This window comes from Carcharhinus amblyrhynchos, chromosome 5 (genome assembly GCF_965287045.1).
Source record: "Carcharhinus amblyrhynchos chromosome 5, sCarAmb.v2.hapA, whole genome shotgun sequence".
Classification (NCBI taxonomy): domain Eukaryota; kingdom Metazoa; phylum Chordata; class Chondrichthyes; order Carcharhiniformes; family Carcharhinidae; genus Carcharhinus; species Carcharhinus amblyrhynchos.
Genome location: NC_137328.1, coordinates 36,799,251 through 36,824,393, shown reverse-complemented (window position 1 = coordinate 36,824,393; position 25,143 = coordinate 36,799,251). Strand labels below are relative to the sequence as shown.

The window sequence follows — 25,143 nt, the reverse complement described above, 5'->3', positions numbered from 1 at the left end:
TCCCTCCTACCCTCATATCCAGCCCCGATCACTGGTCTCCCTCCCTCTGATTGTGATCCCAGTGCAGAGTGGCAGTGGGACCCCCCACCACTCCCATCGATCGTCCCTCCAGAAGCCCCACACCCCATTAGGCCCCACCTCTTGGCAATGCTCAATGCCTGGTGGGCACTGCCACTTTGCTCTTTGGGCAGTGCCAGGGGGCCCAGGCAAGCACTGCTAAGCTGGCAATAACCAGGAGGCTACCCCTTTGCACCCAGCCCTCTGGGGGGCGGGGGGGGGCCTCGATTGCCACCTCTTCACTTCAGTGACGTTGGGTCACTCCCTGCAAGTGGGGAGCTACTGTAAACCCCACTGGAGTGAAACATTCCTAGCTCGTTCCAGGTGGAGGGGTGCTGAGGGAAAGGCTAGTGGGCCCAGAAATTTCAGTCCCGGGCCTGCTAATGAGATTTAAAACACACTTTAATGTGTATTTAAATAAATTATGCAGCTCTGCGCTGATTTCTGGTGCGGAGCTGACAGCGCCAAAAGTCTGTCTGCCTGACATGCACAGAGCCTGTGGTGCCCAATGGGGAGACCGCAAAATGGCCTCCATGTTACAAAACCAGGGTCAATGGGATGGGAGAATCACCCCCGAGATCTTTGTTCCATTAATCCATCACTCCAAAATGAAGCTGCAGCACATTAACCTCCTGTACCACTCAGTCCCCAGTGAAAATCCAACTGCAAATGCTTTGCTTCACAAATCAAACTAATTCATTTTTCTGCTTCAATCAACAATCTTAAAAGTGCAGTGAAACACAAGTGACTCCAAACTGTCTGGAAGTTGACATTAATTGCATTAATCAATGGCTCAGGAATTCCTTTCAAAATAACTGTAAGGCAAATGTCACAGCAATTTCAAAGGATGGATATTTAAATGTGGAAAGTGCAAAGTTGTTATCAGAAATGCACTTCTCCAAGGTCAATATTGTATTCAATTTTGTAGTATAAAATATTTCAATTAGTGTGTAGTCCAGTTTTATATGCAATAATCAAGTAATCAAATATTTTGATCAATTATCCTATGAAATTCTATTTAATTGTAATCAATGTTAGACACTGTTCCCATGTGACTGCGTCTGTCTCTGAACACCTTGCTGCATTCCTATCTGACAGATGAAACATACACGCCTAGGAATGTGCAGAATAATAGATGTGATGCTCTGGTCCCATGTGGTCAAGGGCAAATCAGGCTGGGGTGGAGCAATGTGAGGGAGGGGCCTTACATAAATCCTCTTTTGGGATTCTCCCTGCCCTGATGTGATCTCGTTCCCACCCAGTGACAGCATGAACCAGATTAGCATCTTCATTTAAATTTGCAGGGTTGGTTTGGAGCCAGATTCTCCCAGCTCCCGCAATTCTCCAACCCTTGGGCACAGCGGGAATCCAGCGTGAATCACTACTGGTCTCCACAAATGGAGGCCATTTAAGGCCCCAGGTGGTCAGGAAATGGTTGGGTAGTGCCTTGGCACTGCCATGTTGGCACTGCTAGGGTGCCAGGTTGGCAATGCCAAGGGGGAGATGAAGGAGGCCTGGGGAGGGGCTCCCGAAAGAGGTGGGCATGGGGGATCTTCTGAAGGCGGTGACATAGTGAGGCATATGGGAGTCTTTGTGACTCCATTGCAGGGTGTAGCTCTCTTGTGGGGGAGGGGTGGAGTGCTGGAGCAAGTGGAGGCAGAGAGCCAGATGCCAGTGAGTAGGGGGTTCGCTGGTGAGTAGGAGGGTGGGGATCTGTATGGTTGTCTGGAGGTTGGGTGCCCTTTAAAAATGGTGCCCCGATCTCAGAGGAGCTGACATTGCTCACCTTGTGCAGGTGAATTCAGTGAGAGTCTCCTCAGGCTCCACAAAAAATCCTGAGCGTGGGTGAAATGTGAATGGAATCGCACCAAACCACCCAGCAGGAATCTCACTCGTTACACACCTGGGACAACACTGAAGTCGGAATTCTCCGACCTTGTCCATGTCTGGGATTCTCTGGTCCCACTGCAGCGAATGGAGACTTGGCTGAGCCTAGTGATGTGATTCGCGCCAGTAGGGAAGGGGCAGAGCCTGCACTTGCTGGAAAACCGGCTGCTGAGTTCCATGAGTGCCATTGCGCAGGTAACCCACTCTCCCAGAGTGCTGTGTACACACAGCGTACCAGTGCAGTGGGAAATCTCCTATCAACACCTCACCCCACCCCTGACATCACATCCCCCATCTTCTGTTATCACCCTTGATATTGCAGATACCCATCCCCTGACCCCGATCACTGCCCCAGACATCACTGATCTCCTGTTCCCCAGTTGCTGCCCCAGACACCACTGATCCCCTGCCGATCCCCAACCTCTTTCCTTCCCCTCCTACAAAACTCCCTTCTTACCTCCCCCCATCATGGCCCCACCCCATTATGGACCACCCCCTTTGCACTGCCTGGTGAGCAGTGCCAAGATGCCCGGTGGGCAAACCATGGTGTCTGGTTAGCAGGGACAGGGTGCTAGCCTGCCAGTGCCAGACTGGCTTTGCCCATGGAGCACTGCCTAGTTCTGCCCCCGACCAACAGGGGGTCTTCAATGGCCTTCATTCCCACTGGTGAGACCATCATGCCTGGTTGTTTGTGGGGGACCGTATGTGATCGTTACTGGTGAGGACCTCAAACAGTGAGCAGGTAAGGTGAAGTGAGCCCAGACGGTAGTGTCCAGGACTCACTAATGATATTTAAATTAGTTGATGAATATTGAAATTGGCTTTGCACCATTTATGTATGAAGCAGTTTTGTAAATTCTGTATTAACCTTAAGTTTGTATTATGCACTATAGTACTCTTTGGCTACTTAATTATTTTTAATTAACTCGTACCAAGCACTGACAGACCCCTTCAAAACTCCACACTTCTGATGTAGCCTTTTCAGCCAAAGCATTGATAAAGTCTTCTGTTAATGTGAATTCTATAGGATATTTGTATCCTCTAGGATACTGAGGACGGTGAGGTTCAAAATAATGAATGAAACTCTATACCACAGGGCTCGCTTATTTCAGGTAAGTATACAAGGAGACTCCCCATAATGATGGGCTCTGCATTTCACATCCACCACATTATCCTAGTACAAAGCAGGTAAATTTGATGAAAGAATAAAGGAATGCTGCATAAGAGGGTATTGCTCTGCAGAGTAAGATTTTGATAATAAATTTTTAAAGGTTGGGTATTGATTGAACTAATGTTTATGAATTTTGTCTTAACCACCTTTTCAGCTCAGTTTGCATTTCTGCTAATGAGAAAAGATTGCCTCACAGCATTAGGGTTCAATTCCTGGCTTGGGTCATTGTGTGGAGTTTGCACGTTCTCCCTGTGTCTGCATGGGTTTCCTCGGGATACTAGGGTCTCTCCCTACAGTCCAAAGATGTGTGGGTTAGGTTGATTGGCCATGATAAATTGCCCCTTAGTGGCGGGGGATTAGCAGGGTAAATGCATGGGGTTAGGGGAATAGGGCATGGGTGGGATTGTGGTCAGTGCAGACTCGATGGACTGAATGGTCTCTTTCTGCACTGTAGGGATTCTATGAATTAACAGTTACAACAGCCTGGGGACAGAAAAGCGGCTACTTGCAAGAAGCTGTCCTTGATGAAGTTGATCATTTTAAAGGTTCCATAAACTCTGGGTTTAAGCAGTTGTATTTCTCTTAATTGCATGATTTGCAATTGAGAGCCTCTTTAACAGTTATTAAAAAATAGCAAAGGACTGACCGCAGCACCTGGAACTTAGTTTGATAGCTTGGGTGGAATGCTCCAATTTTTGGACTGTGTTCCTGCTGGCGGGAAAATAGGAGGGTTTCACGCTGGCAGCGTCTGCCAGGTGGGATTTACCTGCCTGATGGATGCAAATTTTGCATCCTGTGAAATATGCTCTCCAGCATGGTTTTTAAAGAGTGCCCCATTTGTAGACAGGACCTCTCCACCCCCCAAACGATTTACATAAGGAACTGGCGGGCTGGGTCGGGTGAATCCCAATTGCCTTCATGCCCGGCTGGAATCTCGATTTTTGGCCAATGCCAATTCAATGAGACATCGGGATTCCTGCAGGCCGTCTGATAGGGCTGGAGAATCCCCCTCCCCCACCCCTTACCTTCAGGTCTTGGAATTAGATTTCGGTTTGCTAATGCATTAATCTATGAACCATATCTGCAGGGTGGCACAGCTGTATTTTAAAAGGATATTCATTTCCTGACATAATGGTAGGAATTATTACTTTTAATTGTCTTAATATTCATGAGAATAGGTCAGCATGTTGATATGGATTTCTATGATAGTTTGTGTTATTGATAAGTGGACGTAATATTGTTTGTAAAACTGTTCTGGATCCACAGGGATGTGTCATTTGATCACAGTGGAATGTAAACTTAAAGGAATAAGAGATGCACGTTTATCTCCACCTATATGACTCTAGTTATGAAGATGAGATGACAGTCAATGGCCCTCATCTATAACTAATGAAAGGGGTTAATTCAGACTATTCCCTAATAAGGGAGCAGGAATAGAGCAAATTTGGGATGAAAGTTGAAAACATGGAATCATAGAATTCCTACAGTGCAGAAGGAGACCATTCAGCCCATTAATCCTGCACTGACAATAATCTCAGCCAGGGCCAATCCCCATAACCCCATGTATTTTGCCAATATATATCTCTCCAATCTTCCTGACACTCAGAGGCAATTTAGCATGGCCAACCCACCTAACCATACATCTTTGGAGCCTTTGTTGACACCATTTACTATCACACCTATGGTGTAATTCTTCTGAGATACAGTTCAATGAATTACGCCCTTGGCATTGGCACTTTGCCCCTTGAGCAGTGCTAGGGCACAGGCTGGCACTGCCAAGGGAGTACCACCTCCCTGGGGGGCCCTGATTGCACCCCATTCACTCCAGTGGGATTCAGCCACTAATGATCCAAAAGTAGGGAGCTACTGTAAACCCCAGTGGAGTGAATTACTGCTGGTGACAGGAGGGGGAAGGCTCGTGGGCCCAAGACTGAAGGAGCTGAAAGACATCGCATACATTAGCAGCAATCAATGAATCCTAGGGCCTTAAGGGATAACTTCTATGCTGCTTCGCACTTTATTAATATTCTCAAGAAAGGCAACAACACCCCCAGAGCGATTACTAGGCTGAGAGTATTCAGCCTAACACCCACCAAATTTTTAACTGAAGGTTGGGTAATTGTGATAAAATTCCAACATAATGATCCTATGTAAAGTTTGTTTTAAGCTGTATGATATTAATAACTACTAAAGATTTGAATAGATAGTTTTGATTTTATTGCTGACTATTAATCTCAAATATTATTTTATACCAATATGCTATGATTAAGCCTTAATCCATTTGTTCATTCATCACATTAGTAGTACAAAGAAAATAAACTCCAGCTGAAAGGAAAGGAATGATGAGAAAGGAATGAAAGTTCCTCGTGAACAGAATCTCAGTACCTGGAAATAAACTTGTCTTTACCAACTTGGATGACAGGCTGCTGCAGGTGGATAGTGTTCATGACAAATACATTTATTTAGAGAAGAGGGAAATCTGAAAAAAGGTGAATAATAACATGTATTATTTTATCTTATTAATGGATGATTATTGCAATTTTTTTAGGATGATACATATATATACATGCACTGCCGTACTTAAATTAGGAACTTACATAAAATTCAAACTAAGGAAAGTAAAATCCCTGAGGACGTTTAAGAGTCAACCACATTACTGTGGCTCTGGAGTCACACGTAGGCTAGGACAGGTAAGGACAGCAGATTTCCTTCCCTAAAGGACATTAGTGAACCAGATGGGTTTTTACAACAATCGACAATAGTTTCATGGTCATCATTAGATTTTTGATTCCAGATTTTTATTGAATTCAAATTTCACCATCCACTGTGGAAGGATTTGAACCTGAGACCCCAGAGCAGTACCCTAAGTCTTAAGATTACTAGTACAGTGAAAATACCATTACACCACTCCCTCCCCAAACAATCATGATGCAGAAAAACAGGTTGGAACAGAACTTGGACATGCATGGTTGACATTTTTTTAAACTTGATTGACATAAAGTCATTTCCAAATTCAAAGATGTTGAAATTTAGATGCTGTGATTATGATTATTTAGAAACTATATAAAAGGCATAGAAAGAGGCCATTCAGCCCATTTTTCTTTTACTCTTTCGTGGGTTGTGTATTTTTTTGGATGTTTTTTCTGCTCCTCTTCCCCATCACCTGCTTCTGCCCTACCAGCCACTTGAAGGCCTTTCATGGCATGTGGGCATTGCTGCCAGGGCCCACAATTTATTGCCCATCCCTAACTGCCCTTGAACTGAGTGGCTTGCCAAGCCATTTCAGAGGGCATTTTAAGAGTCAACCACGTTGCTGTCAATCTGGATCTGGAGTCACATGTAGATCAGACCAGGTAAGGACATTAATGAACAAAATGGGTTTTTAATGACAACTGCCAATGGTTTCATGGTCATGAATAGACTTTTAATTCCAGATTCTTTTATCAAATTCAGTTTTCACTATCTGCCATGGTGGAATTTGATGCCAGGTCTCTGGATTACAAGTCCCATGATATCAATATGCCACCACCTCCCTGGCTGAAAGACGATCTAGTTAGTTCTTCATTCTAATCCTGCTTTCCAGCGCCTGGTCCATGACCCTGCAGGTTACAATACTATGGGTCCAGATCTTTTCAAACGCATTGAGGGTTTCTGCCTCAAAATTCACTTTGGGCAGCAAATAACAGACACCTACCACCTTCTGGGTGAAGAAGTTTTTCCTAATACCACCTCCAATACTTCTACCAATCACCATAAATCAGTACTCCTGATAATTGACCTTCCTGTAGGGGAATCATGTCTTCCCTGTCTACTCTATCCAGGCCCCTCATAATTTTGTACATCTCAATCAAATCACCCCTCATACTCCAAGGAAAACAACCCTTGCCTTCCTAATCTTTCACCATAGATGCAGTTTTCCAACACTGGCAACATTCTTGTAAATTAGCTTGTAAATCTACTGCTACTGGATATGAACAATTACATATTTCCAAGGTCTTGACAGCAATGCATTATTACACTGCCAGGTGCATTGACTTTATTGCATAAAGTCTGAGTGTGATTTAGGATTTAAATTTCAGTTCAAGTTTAGATTTGACTTTGACTCAGGTTTAAGCTTGTGTTTGGGAGTAGGTTGATGTTTGAAATAGGGGTTGGATTAAAGCCAAGAGTTTGAATTTGGGGTTTAAGTTGAAATTTCCATTTGGATGTGTGTATAGCAGATACCGCAAGATCAAATCCCTCAATTTTAAAGTTTGTTCTGTACTGTTACATCAGTGATTATATTAAAATGACTGTGATTTCATGCATGGTTATTGGACTGAACCTACATGAAGTCACAGTGTTGTATGATATGGCGGATGCCCTGTACTGTCAGTTAATCAGGACTGGTTCCTTTGTATGTTTATACATTCATTATTCAGTGCTGAGTATCAGTTACATGGGGGCTGTTTTCCTCATGCTATAGAAAACATCAACCTCCTTAAAAACATAAGATATTTGTTGATACCATGGCTGGTGAAGGTGATGGGGTGAGTGAGGGGCAGGGGCAGAAGTTACTTAAGACCCTGTCCTTTAAGATATTTACAGTCTCTGTGGTCAGCATGGCGATTACATTAGTATGTTGATTATGTTACTAGTCTAATAATTCAGAGAGAATTAGTGCCAATCTCATGGTGGCAGTTTAAGAATTCAAATTCAGCTTTCAAAGATCTGAAAATAAAATGCTGCTGTCCAGCAAAAGTGACTACAAGGTTCTCATATTGTCTATTTCACTAATGTCCTTTAGGGAATGAGACTTCCCCTCTTTACCTGGTCTGTATGTGACTCCTCAATGCCATGCCAACATGGTTGACTCATAACTGACCTCTAAAGTGGCCTCCCTGGACCTGCCAAACCTCTGTCAGGGCAATTGGGAATGGGTAGTAAAAGCTAACTTTGCCAGCAATACTGACATCCTGAGCATGAATTAAAAATATTTTTGGAATGAAACTTGTGACAAGCTTTACAATTATTTCCACATCAAATGGTGTTCACTTTCAAACAAAAATGCATCATAGTGGGAGGGGTTTTTAACCAAAACAGGGAATCTCATGATAAATGAGTGAGAGTTGATAATGGTAACCTCAGGTGATCATCCCCCACTTTGCGGTGAGCAAAGCCAGTTTCTGGACTGTATCCTTTGTTGTTTGACCAGAAGACACAATACGGAACAAGATTCTGGAACATCAGTAAAAATGTACAAAATAACTCTGAGCTGAATAGTTGTGCAGGGTTGGGAAGCCTAAATGCAGATATCACAAAGAATGAGGGAGGCCACACACACACTACTCCTCTTATGTACTCAACCTCACAATATAAATAGCAATGTATGAAACTGGTTAAAAAGCACAGCAGAGCAAAAGTGTTGTCAACTACCATTTTAAGTCAAAAGCCTGCAAATTACTCTGCTACATACGTTTTATTCTTTCATGGGATGTGAGCATCACTGGCAAGGTCAGCATTTACTACCCATCACTAATTGCCTTTAAACTGAATAACTTTCTAGGCCATTTCATAGGGCAGTTAAGGGTCTGGAGTCACACGTAGGTCACAACATGGTAAGGATGGCAGATTTCGCTCCCTAAACGGCATTAATGAATCGGAGGTTTTTACTACAAATATTGATAGTTATCATAGTCATTATCACTGAGACTAACTTTTAAAGAATTCCCGATGTATTATTCCACCTACTGGTGGGATTTAAACCAATGCCCTCAAAAGCATTCGCCTGGGGCTCTGGATTACTAGCCTAGTGATGTTAGCATTACATCATTGTTTCCCCTATTATATAGTAGCACATATTGGAGATTGCTTCACAGATAGAAATAATTTGGAGTTTCCATTGGCAAATCTTCCTCTGCAAAGGAATAGATTGAACAAATGGACACCACAATCCAATTTGCCAAATTTTGTTAATTAATAAATAATAGTCTGAATCTAAGCACATTTTTCATCTAATCTACATTAATTATGTGGAGGTCTGTGGCACGGTGGGTAGCATCCCTACCACTTTGACAGAAGCTATGTATTAGAGTCCCACTCTTGAGTTTTGATGGCCATGGAAGATGCTTTCATAATGCAGACAAACAGGTTGCGAATCCCTTCATCATGCCAATGGCAGATGGTAAGGGTGGGAGAGTCTATTTGTCAGTCAGAACCTGTAAATCACTGCAGTACCTTGTCAAGCATAACCAAGGACAAAAACATGGAAGTCCATGGTTGCCAATGACCACTTGGGTCTTGATCCCTGGAGAGGGAGGGTGTGATAATGTCTTTCAAACATGTCTTCCTGGAAGAATCTTCAGCATCACCATTTCTGGACACAAGTGAAACTCAAGATGGTTTTTAGTTGAAGTGATGGATGTGGCCTGAGGACTATTCCAATACAACTAACCTAAATAAGATGCTTTCAACAGCACATGCAGCCTACTGACACTCGGTGCTTGTGGTTTCTTATAAACATCATCTTGTTTCATTGAACTCAGTTGCTTTGCTTGTCCTGGACACCAACAGTTTTGAGATCAAGCTGTTTGTTTCTATCTGGGATTTGATTCCAATTCCAATCTGTGAAAGGAAAGGCTATATTTTCTGATAACTTTTCATGAATGATGCCATCTTGAGATGGTAACTTGTTATGGCTCCAGCAGAGATGGATGTGGAAAGATGAGTTCACATTTCCTATGTACCTCATTGTGGGATCAGCATACAATGTGTTTATTAAAATGTTTCCATTCTGATTAACAGGGGATGTTTTTTGAAGCAGACCTATTTGAAGAAAGGCCGTTCATTCATGTCTTAAGGGTCTGTGACATGCTAGTTTTGCCACTATTTATAGAAATAAAGTGATTGAAGAGCATAAGTGGAACATATAACCATGATAACTGAATTATTGCCTTCATTCGTTTGAAAACTGCATTGTGCCTTTTGATGTATTTTGTGTTAATATGCATGTAGGTAAAATAAGCATGGCACTGAATTTCTTGTAATGAATTGTATCTTTATAATAAACAATTATGTAACTGGAATAGTGTTGTACCATTTGACTAAGAACTCAAGTTGGACTGTGTAACATGAACCTGTTAAAGACAAAGATCTGTTTTTTTGCTTGTTGCAACTGATGGTTGTGTTTGAAGTAACAACAGAAAATAGAACAGAAAAGCAGTGCAATAATGGACAATGGATAAAAATAGCAAGAATTAAATCATTTGTGGATATGGTGGAGTCACTGGGACAAAACGTCCCAATAGGTTGAAAATGAGGTTGGCGCGCCAGTGGACAAACTCTTTATTTGGTTAGTCATTAATAATTACTAATAAATGAGGTTTTCATTAGTCAGCTGACTTACTGAAGGGGCAGAAGGTAATTGAAGGGTCATTGTACCAAACTTTAACAGAAAGCTTTCTGCAGGGCAGTTGTACCAAACTTAAACCAAACTATCCTTTATGGTTTTGGCAAAAGTTCCAAGAGCTACACTATTCTTGACCAGTAATGGACAATGAAAATAACCATCAACTGGATATTGTGATTAAAACCTGGGTGAGGAAACATCATTTGGGAACCTGCCAGACAATTGACAGGTCATCAGGCATTCCATTTTATTATTGGAGAAAATGCAGCAGAATTTGTGGTGTTGTTGCCTTGTTAATGACCAAATCTATCTCTGGATAACCCAGTTTATTCAAACAAGATGATCTGTCTCCCAGTGGAAGATCTAATCTTGTTGTCTCCTGTCTCTGCTGATTGGAATGGATAAATGTTATCTCAGCATACGAAATATGGATTTCTTTAAAGGAAAGTGCATTTTGTGATTTAACACTCTAGTGGGCAGTGTTATGTGTACAAGAACATACATTAAGAATTAGGGGATAGGGGTCATTGCCAGAAAGATGCGCAAGATCATGGATCGTTCACACTGATCTCTATATCTGAACTCTTGATATGTGGTCCTGTTTGAGGGAAGTTGTGAGCTGTCAGCACTAAACCAGAACCTCAATCCTACTGTCTGTAACTGATCTCTTGATTTCACAGCAGATGGCCATATCCTATTAACACATGGAGGTTATTTTAATAAAGATGTTTGCATCAATATACTTTGCCAGACATTCACAAAGGCTATGCCTGAGCCAAATTTTAAGATACATTTGATTTAGAACATAGAACATTACAGCACAGTACAGGCCCTTCGGCCCTCAATGTTGCGCCGACCAGTGGAATCTAATGACCCTCTAACCTAAACTATTCCAATGTTATCCATATGCCTATCCACTGACCACTTGAATGCCCTTAAAGTTGGTGAGTCCACAACTGCTGCAGGCAGGGCATTCCATGCCCTTACTACCCTCTGAGTAAAGAACCTACCTCTGACATCTGTCCTATAATTATCACCCCTTACTTTATAGCTACGTCCCTTCGTGTTAGCCATCACCATCCAAGGAAAAAGGCTCTCACTGTCCACCCTATCCAATCCTTTGATCATCTTTTATGCCTCAATTAGGTCACCTCGTAACCTTCTTCTCTCTAATGAAAATAACCTCAAATCCCTCAGCCTTTCCTCATTTTTCCTCATTTAGATTATTCTCCATCCAAGTTTAACAATGGATGCCCAACATTCAATAAGTAAAGTGAGATTCCTATAGTATACACACATACCGACATCTTCTTCAATGTTTCTGCAGGATTACTGGTGGAAAAGTAGTGGACCCAGACCCTCATTTTGCTTGCTTGGACAAACGCAGATTCTGAGGTTAAGTCATATGAATATATAGGTGGGCATTTGTTTGAGCCCATGCATTTCAGGCGCTTTTACTTTAGTAAGGTTTGGTATTGTCCTTGCAAGCAAGAGGGCTAGAAAATTAACTGGGCCAATTTTATGCTGCACTCGAGAATTCTAAATGGGACATTGTTTCCCATGTCAGAAGCAAGTTGCCCAGAGGGATCCTGCAACTGGCTTTAAACTCTAATTAGGGATATGGTCATAGCCCATAACTCTTGCAAATCTGCAAACTAATATGGCATGGTTTCTAAGGCAGGTAATGATTGGTTGTGGGATGACATGTCCCAAAATTAGTCCTTTTTATCCTCCTGTTTCCTGCCTGAAAACAAGGTCCAATTTTTCTACCAACCTTCCCCTAGATTTTTGCAAATAAAATATCATTTTTTTTTTACTTTTGGTGACTGGGTTGTCAGCTTCACTTCTTGCTTACCTCAGCAGTGTGGAAGATGAGCTCGAAAAGTGGGTGTTGTATATTCGGCTCTGAAGATTGTTAGTTTAAATACGATCACCTCTAACTTTGAACCTGAAAGCAAAAGTAAATAAGTGTTTGATGGAGAGTTGGGACCTCTTTATCTACTCTGGTGAATCACCCTCAATGGAATAAGTTTAGGCAGTTTTAATTCCATTTCTAGTGGGTCTAGAATGACAGCACTGTAATTATTGGAGCTGATAATATCTTGTAGAACTGTAATTCCTGCATGTTGCAGAATGTCCACCATCAATCTGGCAGACTTTGCTCTGTAGTATCAATGACATTTGAGAAGATCTGAAACTTGCAAATATTTTAAATTGACAGAATGCTCATAACAAAGTCAAAGGCTAATCTTGAAAGAGGAAAGTTGCAATTCACTTTGAATTAAAAAAAAGAAAGAAGCTATGCATTTCAGAATTGTGTATTTAGCTGTTTTGTCAATGGGTTGTTAATTAATGAGAAAAGAAGGAAATGTCCTGTTTTGCATTTAGAAAAAAATAAAACTTTTAAAATTCATTCATGGAATGTGGGCAACACTGACAAGGCCAACATTTATTTACATCCTTAATTATCCTTGACTGAGTGGCTTGCTGGGCCATTTCAGAGGACAGTGAACCATATTCCTGTGTGTCTGGAGTCACAAGTAAGCCAGACCAGTAGACTTCCTTCCCTAAAGGACACTAGTAAATGAGGTGGGTTTTTAATGACAATCAAAAATGTTTTCACTGTCATCATTTTGTCAAGTTCAAATTTCATCATCTACCATGGTGGGTTTTGAACTGGGTCCCTAGCGAATTATCCTGGGTCTCTGGATTACTAGCCTAGTGACAATACCACAATGCTACCATCTCCCTATGACCCTTGTGATATATTTCATTAGGACTTTTGCACACGTTCCAAGCCAACACTTCATTCCAGTACTGGTGGAGTGCTGAATTGTCAGAAATACCATCTTTTACAAGAGATATTGAATTGAGGTCCTATTGTCTGGCTTAAGTAGATTTAAAACATCCCATGGCACTCTTTGAATAGGAACAGTGGGGTACCAACATTTCTCCTTCATCCATTGCCATCAAATACAGATTATCTAGTCATTTATCTCATTGCTGTTTAAGGTATCTTGCCATAAGAACATTTCCACTCTGGCACTGCCAACCTGACACCCCGACACTGCCAAGGGAATGGGCCGGGGGGGGAGGTTTAAGGGGGTCAGGTGGGGAGAGGTCTGTGGGAGGAAAAAACTATGCAGAAGGGGTAGATGATTGGGGGGCAGTGATCAGGGGATAGGGCATGATGATTGGGAGATGTGGGGATGATCAGGGTGTGAGGGGCAGCAATTGGGATGTGGGGGAGGCAATCATCCAGGGTGGAAATTGGAGAGCGGCAATGTCTGTGGGGGGGAGGTTTTGGGTGGTGGGGTAAAGAGTAACAGATCTCCCAGTATACAGTGTACAAAATATACTGGGAGGTCGGGACGCCTGCATAATGGCACCCTGAGAGCAACTGGCTTTGTAGGCAAGCTGAGGCTCCACCCTCCTCCCCCCAGTGGCGAGATTCACATTAAGACTCCTATTTTGCACAGAGTGTTGCAAATCCCTGTTACCTATCTCACTGAACCTAGTGAGAAAACCAACCATTTTCTTATCCGTTCGACACTTAGAATCCTTTTGAGAAAATTCCACCCTTTAGATCTGAAATCCCACAACGTTTCTCAAATCCAAAATCAGAACAAATCTTTTCTGGTAACATCTGGCCTGATAATTTGGACCAGGAGTAATTCCTACAGGTTTGTCAAGCCAAAAAAAAGGCCCTTCTCCCGTCACCACCATCGAGTCGCCTCACACCGCATGTCAACAAATTTAAATGACAGCTGGTTCTGTGGTGTTGCAAATTTCTAGAATTTACAATCACAGTGCACCAGGAGAAAGTTAGAAAGAGAAATGTAATGTCCAGCCATTATAAAGAATCTGAAAGCAGACAGCTCAGAATCATAGAAACCCTACAGTGCAGAAAAGGCCATTCAGCCCATCGAGTCAGCATTGACAACAATCCCACCTAGGCCTTATCTCCATAACCCCACATATTTACCCTGCTAATCCCTCTAACCTATGCATCCCTTGTCTCTGAGGGGCAATTTAGCACGGCCAATGAACCAACCCGCACATCTGTGGGCTGAGGGGGGGAACCGGAGCACCTGGCAGAAACCCATGCAGACATGGGGGAGAACGTGCAAACTCCACACAGACAGTGACCCAAGCTGGGAATCGAACCCAGATCCCTGGAGCTGTGAGCAGTGCTAATCACTGTGCCACCAAACAAGTTATGTCCAAGTTTCTGTGCAAAGCTATTTAAAAAAAAAGCCCAAATAAAGAACATCCCATGAATCAGTGCAATGAATTGGCGATTGGTACAGGGAGTCACCAGGGAGAGGAATTGGCAGGAAATGAGCAATTCATCCACTGCCTGATTTAATATTCATGGTCTTACTATTCAAGTGGTTTCAACTGACTGTTTTGATTTGCCGTTTGTATCTACATGTGCGACTCACAGTCGATTAATACCACACAGGTGAGTCCTGATCTTTTGTAATGGACTCTATTTAGACTAATTTAAACTGAATTTACAGTAATTACAATAGCAGCAGGAGAAGCCTAAAAGTGACTTGCTACAATTGACTGCTGGTCACTGCAGCAACAAGTGTTTAACACTGGATTCGTGTGACTGAGCACACAGTGATGGACACCCCACATAAGTGCACTCTGTGGAACCACGCTCTGCCAAGCTGGATTAATTTTGTGCGTGATGATTTTGAACCAATATAAAGAATCACCGATGCTTGGATGCAAGTTACTTGCTGGAGCAATTCACTTACTCTTTAAGTTCTGAGACCTTTCATGCTATCTGTTTTGGGTGGCACAGTGGTTAGTTAGTACTGATGTCTCACAGCGCCAGGGACCCAGGTTCAATTCCAGCCTCGGGTCACTGTCTGTGTGGAGTTTGTACATTCTCCACGTGTCTGCGTGGATTTCCTCCAGGTGCTCCAGTTTCCTCCCACAGTGCAAAGGGGTGTGGGTTAGGTGGTTTCCCATGCTAAATTGCCTGTTAGTGTCAGGGAGACTAACTAAGGTAAATATGTACGGCTACGGGGATAGGGCCTGGGTGGGATTGTTGTTGTGCAGTCTCAATGGGCCGAATGGCCTCCATCTGCACTGTAGGATTTTATGGATCTTTTCCCAGAGAGTAATGAAGTGCTGGATTAGGTGGCCAGCTTATGCCAAGAATGCATAAGCCAGCATGCACAAATTCCTTCCAGTGACGGTGGGACTTGTTTCTGGCTGGGTGGACCTCTGTCAAATGTAGGTCATTCACAGTCAGAGTGGTCTCCTGGACCAGTCTCAATTGCTTAGCTGGAACAAAGAGGAATTTTCCCTAAATTTGTCTGGGATTTTAATCTTATTTTGCCCTTCCTGGAAGATCGCATGAGGCAAAATCTTTCTCTCATCTCGAGGCTCCCGACAGCAGAACCAGAAATGCCCAGCATGTTTGCTCAGAGGCAGAGCAGCGGGCCCCCACACTCTCACATGACCCAATTAGATATGCAGAGGCAAGGGCCTCAGCCAATTGTGCAGTGGGAATGGGCAGGGAGTCGCCGATCCCACCATTACCTTATGGAGTCAAAAGTCTGGCCGCCACATTTGCGTGTACCTGGAAAGGTGTCCATTCCTTAGCCATCTAACAACATCAGCCTGGCTGTTTGTAATCTCTGACACACAGTGAGCAGTGCGACTTTGTATTTGTAGATTTGAAAGATTTTACAAGGTGCCTCATTCTGGATCTGGTCGCAATAAGCATGTCACAGGCAATCTGGGACATTGCTCCATTGCTCATTATGTTGGAACTGCTCCCTCCCCATTATCCCCAACTTGTCATCCATGATCCTCAAGCCACACTATATCATCCTTGACCTGTCCCCCACCTTGGCTGACAGAGCCCTACCATTGAGCTTCCGTCCATAACCCCAGATCTCTCCACCATCATGCTTGATCTACCCATCTGTAGATATTGACCCGCCCCATGTGGTGTAGCTTTGTCCCCCTCTACCCCACAAGCCTTCGTAGGACTCCCTCCCCAGTCTTGTTCCCCTTTCCCAGCCACCTTCCTCCCTCCATCAGTCAGCCTTTCCCCTTTCACAGCCACATGCCTCAATCCCTCCCTCCCTCAATCAGCTATACCCATTTCCCTTACTCTGCTGTGACCTGATCTCAGTGCATCAGTGCCTCCTCTCCCTGGTTCAACAAAGTTCCAGAAACAAGCACCTACCCATTTCAAATCCACCAAGAAGACTATCTCACCTGCTGCTAGCCACCTTTAACCCATCATGAATCTGAAGGTTTCTTGTTCACTGAACACTGAATTCTAAGGTTAGAATTTGATTTGGTGAAGTTGTTTCAATGAGCATGCATGTCATGGAAAGGTATTAAATATAGGATTCTACCGTTTACCATCAGGAAATATGATCTGCCTGTCCTCAATTCAACAATAACTTTATACTCAGCTTTCATCCCACCATTTGGGAAGCTGACATTTTGCCCTACCTCCCCTTCTGCTCCTGGGAGAATCACAAGGATCTGCCCATGAGTTTTGCACGTAGAATGCAGATCTTGTTATACACAATATCATCATTGTGTAAGATAGGCTAGATGGACAAAATAGTCTTTTCTATTCTAAGATAGTTTGTGTTCATTCATATTTAATTTTACTCCACCGAGAGTCCACTGTTAGAGAGAAAGTCACGTAGAAACATAACCCTGAGGAATGTGAGTTGAAGGAGTGCTGATATGTGTTCATTGGCTGATTGCAAAAGTTAAAAAAGTGGGTCAGGAATTTGTTTGCTTTTTCTCGTCTATGGTAGATTTGCTTCTCATTGCCTGTGGAACTGAGACCCTTAAAATATTTCTGTCGTGGCATGTGTGTGGCATATTGCCTAAAGGTAAATTCCAACCTGCCAGGAGAACAAAACGGTGGAATGGAGAGTCAGGCTGTTTATAAGCTGGATGGAACCATAAAATATTACTCCCTCCTGTTAATTATATAGCAACACAGGTCCTATGGGGGCATTCCAATGAGGAGATGTGGACGAGAAGAATGTGTTCCACCCAGGGATTGTGGGCACAGCATTGGGACAGGCCGCTGTGGGCGCAGTGCCGGGACAGGCCGCTGTGGGCGCAGTGCCGGGACAGGCCGCTGTGGGCGCAGCGCCGGGACAGGCCGCTGTGGGCGCAGTGCCGGGACAGGCCGCTGTGGGCGCAGTGCCGGGACAGGCCGCTGTGGGTGCAGCATTGGGACAGGCCGCTGTGGGCGCAGTGCCGGGACAGGCCGCTGTGGGTGCAGCGCCGGGACAGGCCGCTGTGGGTGCAGCATTGGGACAGGGCGCTGTGGGTGCAGCATTGGGACAGGGCGCTGTGGGTGCAGTGCCGGGACAGGCCGCTGTGGGCGCAGTGCCGGGACAGGCCGCTGTGGGCGCAGCGCCGGGACAGGGCGCTGTGGGTGCAGCATTGGGACAGGCCGCTGTGGGTGCAGTGCCGGGACAGGGCGCTGTGGGTGCAGTGCCGGGACAGGCCGCTGTGGGCGCAGTGCCGGGACAGGCCGCTGTGGGCGCAGTGCCGGGACAGGCCGCTGTGGGCGCAGTGCCGGGACAGGGCGCTGTGGGTGCAGTGCCGGGACAGGCCGCTGTGGGTGCAGTGCCGGGACAGGCCGCTGTGGGTGCAGTGCCGGGACAGGCCGCTGTGGGCGCAGTGCCGGGACAGGCCGCTGTGGGCGCAGCGCCGGGACAGGCTGCTGTGGGTGCAGCGCCGGGACAGGGCGCTGTGGGTGCAGCGCCGGGACAGGCCGCTGTGGGTGCAGCATTGGGACAGGCCGCTGTGGGCGCAGTGCCGGGACAGGCCGCTGTGGGCGCAGTGCCGGGACAGGCCGCTGTGGGCGCAGTGCCGGGACAGGCCGCTGTGGGCGCAGTGCCGGGACAGGCCGCTGTGGGTGCAGCATTGGGACAGGCCGCTGTGGGTGCAGCGCCGGGACAGGCTGCTGTGGGTGCAGCATTGGGACAGGCCGCTGTGGGCGCAGTGCCGGGACAGGCCGCTGTGGGTGCAGCATTGGGACAGGCCGCTGTGGGCGCAGTGCCGGGACAGGCCGCTGTGGGCGCAGCGCCGGGACAGGCCGCTGTGGGTGCAGCGCCGGGACAGGGCGCTGTGGGTGCAGTGCCGGGACAGGCCGCTGTGGGTGCAGTGCCGGGACAGGCCGCTGTGGGTGCAGCATTGGGACAGGCCGCTGTGGGTGCAGCATTGGGACAGGCCGCTGTGGGCGCAGCATTGGGACAGGCCGCTGTGGGTGCAGCATTGGGACAGGGCGCTGTGGGCGCAGTGCCGGGACAGGCCGCTGTGGGTGCAGTGCCGGGACAGGCCGCTGTGGGCGCAGCGCCGGGACAGGCCGCTGTGGGTGCAGTGCCGGGACAGGCCGCTGTGGGCGCAGCGCCGGGACAGGCCGCTGTGGGTGCAGCATTGGGACAGGCCGCTGTGGGCGCAGCATTGGGACAGGCCGCTGTGGGTGCAGCATTGGGACAGGCCGCTGTGGGTGCAGCATTGGGACAGGCCGCTGTGGGTGCTGTGCCGGGACAGGCCGCTGTGGGTGCAGCACTGGGACAGGGCGCTGTGGGTGCAGCATTGGGACAGGGCGCTGTGGGCGCAGCATTGGGACAGGCCGCTGTGGGCGCAGCATTGGAGGAGGGGAGAGTGGGTTTGAGGGGGTGGGGGCAGTAGAGATAGAATGTGTGTGGGGTGGGTTTTAGCCTTTGGATCCTGGGATGCGGGAAGGGGGTGTGGGGGGAAAGTGAAGCTAAGCACAGGACCCTACACACTGTAAGTCTGCCTCTGGGTTGATCTGATTATGGCCTTAACTTGCCTTCCCCACCCATGCGCCTACCCCACAACCTCATTGCCCCCCTACTCCTCAACCCCACATATTACGATCTTGAAGGAATTTACAAATCGCAGATATTATTGAGCCAACTAATTAAAAAAAAGGCACTGGGACACAGCCACCCACACCCCATCCCCCTTCCACATCCGCACCCCCACCCCACACACTCCCATCCCCCTTCCCCATCCATGCACCTACCCCACACACTCTGACCCCCCTTCCCCATCCATGCACCTAGCCAACAACCCCATCCCCCTTCCCTCCTGCGCCCTTACCCCACACGCCCATCCCCCTTCCCCGCCCATGCCCCTAACCCACACGCTCCCACCCCACATTCCCCATCCCCCTTCCCTGCCCACACCCCCATCCCACACACTCTGATCCCCCTTCCTGCCCGTACCCCTACCCCTCATACTCCGATCCCTCTTCCTCGCCCGTGCATCTACCTCATGCACTCCCATCCCCCTTCCCTGCCCGTGCCCCTGCCCCACACACTCCCATCCCCCTTCCCTGCCCGTGCCCCTGCCCCACACACTCCCATCCCCCTTCCCTGCCCGTGCCCCTGCCCCACACACTCCCATCCCCCTTCCCTGCCCGTGCCCCTAACCCACACACTCCCATCCCCCTTCCCTGCCCGTGCCCCTAACCCACACGCTCCCGCCCCACACCCTCCCATCCCCCTTCCCTGCCCGTGCCCCTGCCCCACACACTCCCATCCCCCTTCCCTGCCCACGCCCCTGCCCCACACACTCCCATCCCCCTTCCCTGCCCACGCCCCTACCCCACACACTCCCATCCCCCTTCCCTGCCCGTGCCCCTGCCCCACACACTCCCATCCCCCTTCCCTGCCCACGCCCCTACCCCACACACTCCCATCCCCCTTCCGTGCCCACGCCCCTACCCCACACACTCCCATCCCCCTTCCCTGCCCACGCCCCTACCCCACACACTCCCATCCCCCTTCCCTGCCCATGCCCCTGCCCCACACACTCCCATCCCCCTTCCCTGCCCGTGCCCCTAACCCACACACTCCCATCTCCCTTCCCCACCCCATCGTCCTCAACTCTCTTGAGGATCAGAAATTCATTTAACTTTCCCTTCAATATATTCAGAGCTTGAGTCTCTGTTGCTCTCTGGGGACGAGAATTCTAAATTAAAGGCCCTCTGAGAGAAGACACTTTTCCACATCTCACTCTGAAATGGGAGACCTTATTTAAAACTCTGATCCTAGTTTTGGATTCCACCGTAAGTGAAAACACCCTCTCAGCACCCACCCTGTCAAATCCCCACAATCTTACATGTTGCAATAATTTCACCTCTCTTTCTTCTAACATTCTGCACTCTCTCCTTTCCTTCTTTATGAATGGTATGCTTTGTCTGTTTAGCATGCAACAGACAAAACTTTTCACTTTATACTAATACATATGACAATAATAAATCTCCAATCAGTATAGGCCCAACTTCCTCACTTTCCCTCTAAAGTCAACTGCTTCCTCCCAGGACTGAATTTAAGTCAACTTTCTCTTAAATGCTTCCAATGCAAACATTTCCCTCCTTAAATAAAGAGATCACAACTGTACACATAACTCTAGGTGCAAGCTCACTAATGTCCTGTCCAGTTACAGCAAGATTTCCCCACTTTTAGACTCCAGTCCCTTGCTAATAAAGGCCAACATTCCACTTGTTTTCCTAATTCCCTGAATGCTGACATTTGGAAGTGAATCTTGTGCCCTCCCTATGCTGGGTTTAGTGGTGGGGATCATTTAATCAGATGGGAGAGTGGTGTGTGGGGTCCCTGCTGCCTTCCCATCTCCATCCTTACTGAGTTTGTGGCCGGAAGACTCCTGTATAGCCTACTTGCCTGGTGCCATCTGAGGCCTGGTATTAACCTATCAGCAGACAGGGGGCTTCATGCAGGGGACATGGTAAACAAACCCTCATTTGTTTGTATGTGCCCCTGCGTGGGTCACCCATTCAAAGGCACTCAGTGCCTGATTGGGAAAGAGGGAAGCCACTGAAAGCTAATCCATGTCCTCACTGCTGACCTCTGTCCCTCCCCACAACACTCACCTGTGCCCAGCTCCCACCTTGATCCGACATCTTGGGTTTGTGTAGCACCGGCAGCAGCCACTGCCTCCCCTGGGGCACTACTAAGTAGAGAAGAGCTGCCGCCCTCTGATTGGCCAACAGCTGTCAGCAGGTGGGACTTTCACCCATTGGGTCCTTAATCCTGAGAGAAGACCCACTGTCAGCCTGAATCACACAAGATTCAGATGTGTGGTGATGGCCTACTGGTATTATCGCTGGACTACTAATCTAGAAACTCAGCTAATGTTCTGGGGACGTAGGTTCGAATCCTGCCACAACAGATGGTGGAATTTGAATTCCGTAAAAAAAATCTGATGACCATGAAACCATTGTTGATTGTTGTAAATACTTACGTGGTTCACCAATATCCTTTAGGGAAGGAAATCTGCCATCCTTACCTGGTCTGGCTTGCATGTGATTCCACAGCCACAGCAATGTGTCAACCACTCTCGGGCAACTAGGGACGGGTAATAAATGTTGGCCAGCCAGCGATGCCCGTGTCCCATGAACTAATTAAAAAAAAGTGTGGCAGATCTTCCTTAAAAGACGATGGGGGGAGGGGGCTCATTGGCTTTGAGGCTGACAGCTGAGACCCCTATGTGATTCATGTACAAGGACACCCAGATCCCTCTGCATTTGGCAGATTCTCCCATTTGAAGAATATTCTGCTTTTCTATTCTTTTCATCAAAGTGGATAACTTCCAATGGTAAATGACACAGGAGCCCAGTCGGTTGGGTTAAAACGTTTTGGAAAGTTTGAAAATAAACACAGCTTTGCATCAAGGTGAGCAGTAAAGTGCCTGGGAAGATGCCAAGATCCATAAGGGAGGGGGAAAGAGGCAGGAGCAAGCTCAATGGAAGCTCAAGGGACCAAGTAACCAGGGTCACCAGTGGGGCATTAGGGCATTCAGGCAGGCTCACAGAAATTCGATCGCAGCCTAGGAAGTCTGCTATTGGAAATGAGTTCAGTTCCCTTGCAGCAGACTGTGACAATCCAGGAAGATGGTAACCAAGGTCTGTGCCTTCCTTAGTGATGACCTCTTACCTTAACTGCTCATTGAAAGGTCCTTCTGGCAGTGTTGAAGGTGACGGTGGACATCACTTTCTTTGCCATGGATGAATTCAGGGCTCTGTTGCTAACCCCTGTGCCCTCTCTTACCACTGCATCCAAGCCATCACAGGTGCCCTCTTCCCAAGGATGGCTCATTTCATCAGCTTCCCCAAGGATATGGTTTCCAAGAGCAGAGGGCAATGCGTTTCACCGCAATAGCCGGTGTCCTCTGAATCCAGAGAATCTTTCACTGCACCCAGGTGACATCAAGGCACCCATGTTCAGCTAGTGTGTGACCACAGGAAGATCTTCCTTCATGTCAGTGCATGTTTTCCAGGCAGCGGTGATAATGTCTCGACAAAAGTCAAGCCTGTTTCAGTTCCTACTCCACAAGAGTGTGATTGGATTCTGGGCAACTAAGGATACCCTCTAAGGGGTTGGTGCTTAACAATCCTCCAGATTTCACAATCTGAGCTCCAGTGCTGTCACAATGAGAGCCTCCAGCACACCAAGACACACTCCGAGTGGGCTGAAGCCTTTTCAAGATGAAATTTCACTGCCTTGATTGCTCTGGAGGAGGCCTACAATACATGCAGTCAGAGAAATCTCCGGCATGACAAGGTCCCATTGAGGCCTTCACAACCTCTGATTTGAGGACAGCCTGCCTCCATCTCCTCCGAGGCCACAAGGACATCAAAGACAATGTCTGCGTTTGCCACGTCACATTGTCTACTCATGATGTAATTAAAGTCATTATTTGTTACATTATTTGCTTCAGATTTGAGGCACCCTCCTCTCCAGGATTTGGGAACTCCGGCCCTCCCTCAACAACCCCTGATGCTGAGGTTACCCCGCCTTCTCCCCAGAATACCCAGGCATCCTCTGCACTCCCAGCCCTGGGCCCCCCAGGACTTAGCTCAAGTCTGATCCTGGGACTGAGGCTGAAGCACAGCACTGCAGTACCTCTTCTGGCCACTGCAGCGCTGTGCTTGGATGCGCTGGACAGCTGTCTCAGGCTGACCAATGGCTCTCCAAGGGGGGAGGGAACCTCCTTCCGAAGGCAGCTGGTCATCCCGCCTGCTGCCAATTAATGCTGAAATGGCAGTGGGTCTGTCAGAGTCAGCAGGGATGGATTTTGTCACTGACTCTCTGGATGGTGAGCACCGAATGTTCTCTATCCTGAAAATCCTGGTAAATGTTTCTCTCCACAGGTGACCATTAGAAATAGGAACAGGAGTAGGCCATTCGACCCCTTAAACTTGCTCCGCTATTCTATAGCATCGTGGCTGATCTGAATAGATGCTTTCTGATTTGCTGAATAATTGCAGCATTTTCTATTGTTACTATATTTACATACCTACGTTTGGAGGAATTAACCTTTCTGCCACAATTAAAGCTTTAATTCCAGTAGGTTTATCATGAACATGCCAGCCTTGCTGCTTGTAGCCTACAATCAGGGCTAAAACTGAGCATTCAAAACTTTTTCACCAGTCGAGCCTCCCCTGCTCCCTGGCACTGTTGAGACAACTTATTGAAGTTCCCTCCAGTTACACCCGGTTGTTATGCCAACTTTTGTATTAACAATGAGGAACACAGGGCTAAGTATGCAGCTGACATAAGGGCTTATTCCTTTGTTTCTGAACCTGTCTAGTGGCTTTACAAAGCTACCACAACATTCCAAACATGTCTTGTATTTCAGCAGTGCTGTTGTCTTGGGGTCTGTGTCCGTGAGCTGTGTAAAGCGGAACCTTCAATGGGAACTTGGTCAAAAAGCAGAATACTATTGTGAAGTGTGATAAAAAAAAGTTTATATTTTCAACAATATCATGAGAAGGATAGGAACTCATTAAGGAAACTAGCAGGCAATGCCAATAAATTATACATGCATAGAATCATAGATAAACTACAGCACAAATAGGGCCTTTGGCCCACAAGTTGCACCAATCTTATCTCTACCTACCTCTACCTACTAGACTTACCTATAACCCTCAATCCTATTAAGTCCCATGTACTCATCCAGAAGTCTCTTAAAAGATCCTAACGATTTTGCCTCCACCACCACCGATGGCAGCCGATTCCACTGACCCACCACCCTCTGAATGAAAAACTTACCCCTGGCATCACCTCTGTACCTATTCCCCAGCACCTTAAACCTGTGTCCTCTTGTGGTAGCCATTTCAGCCCTGGGAAAAGCCTCTGAGAGTCCACCCGATCAATATTTCTCATCATCTTATACACCTCTATCAGATCCCCTCTCATCCTTCATCTCTCTAAGAAGAAAAGATCGAGATCTCTCAACCTATCCTCATAAGGCATGCCACCCAATCCAGGTAACATCCTTGTAAATCTCCTCTGCACCCTTTCTATGGCTTCCACATCCTTCCTGTAATGAGGTGACCAGAACTGAGCACAGTACTCCAAGTGGGGTCTGACCAGGGTCTTATAAAGCTGCAGCATTATCTCCCGACTCCTAAACTCAGTCCCTCGATTGATGAACGCCAGTATGCCATAAGCCTTCTTAACCACATCCTCTACCTGCGAAGCCGATTTGAGAGTCCTATGAACCCGGACCCCAAGACCCTTCTGATCTTCCACACTGCTAAGAGGCTTACCCTTAATATTCCCTCATCCCA

At 46.8% G+C, this 25,143-nt stretch overlaps 1 protein-coding gene across 4 annotated transcripts in view; it reads right to left on the bottom strand.

Annotated features, from left to right (window-relative positions):
• Positions 1-25,143, bottom strand: part of rassf6 (Ras association domain family member 6) — a 59,434-nt gene that overhangs the window by 27,339 nt on the left and 6,952 nt on the right. Inside the window, exons 2-3 of one of the 4 annotated variants that reach the window (XM_080188640.1) lie at positions 12,358-12,450; positions 5,501-5,594 (exon numbers count right to left, since the gene is read on the bottom strand). The exons of 2 other annotated variants lie outside the window; for them this stretch is intronic. In XM_080188640.1, the coding sequence (XP_080044766.1) occupies positions 5,501-5,562 (62 nt within the window). In that variant the 5' untranslated portion in view covers positions 5,563-5,594; positions 12,358-12,450. The remainder of the gene's footprint in view (positions 1-5,500; positions 5,595-12,357; positions 12,451-25,143) is intronic. One more of the 4 variants, XM_080188641.1, reaches the window with a different exon arrangement.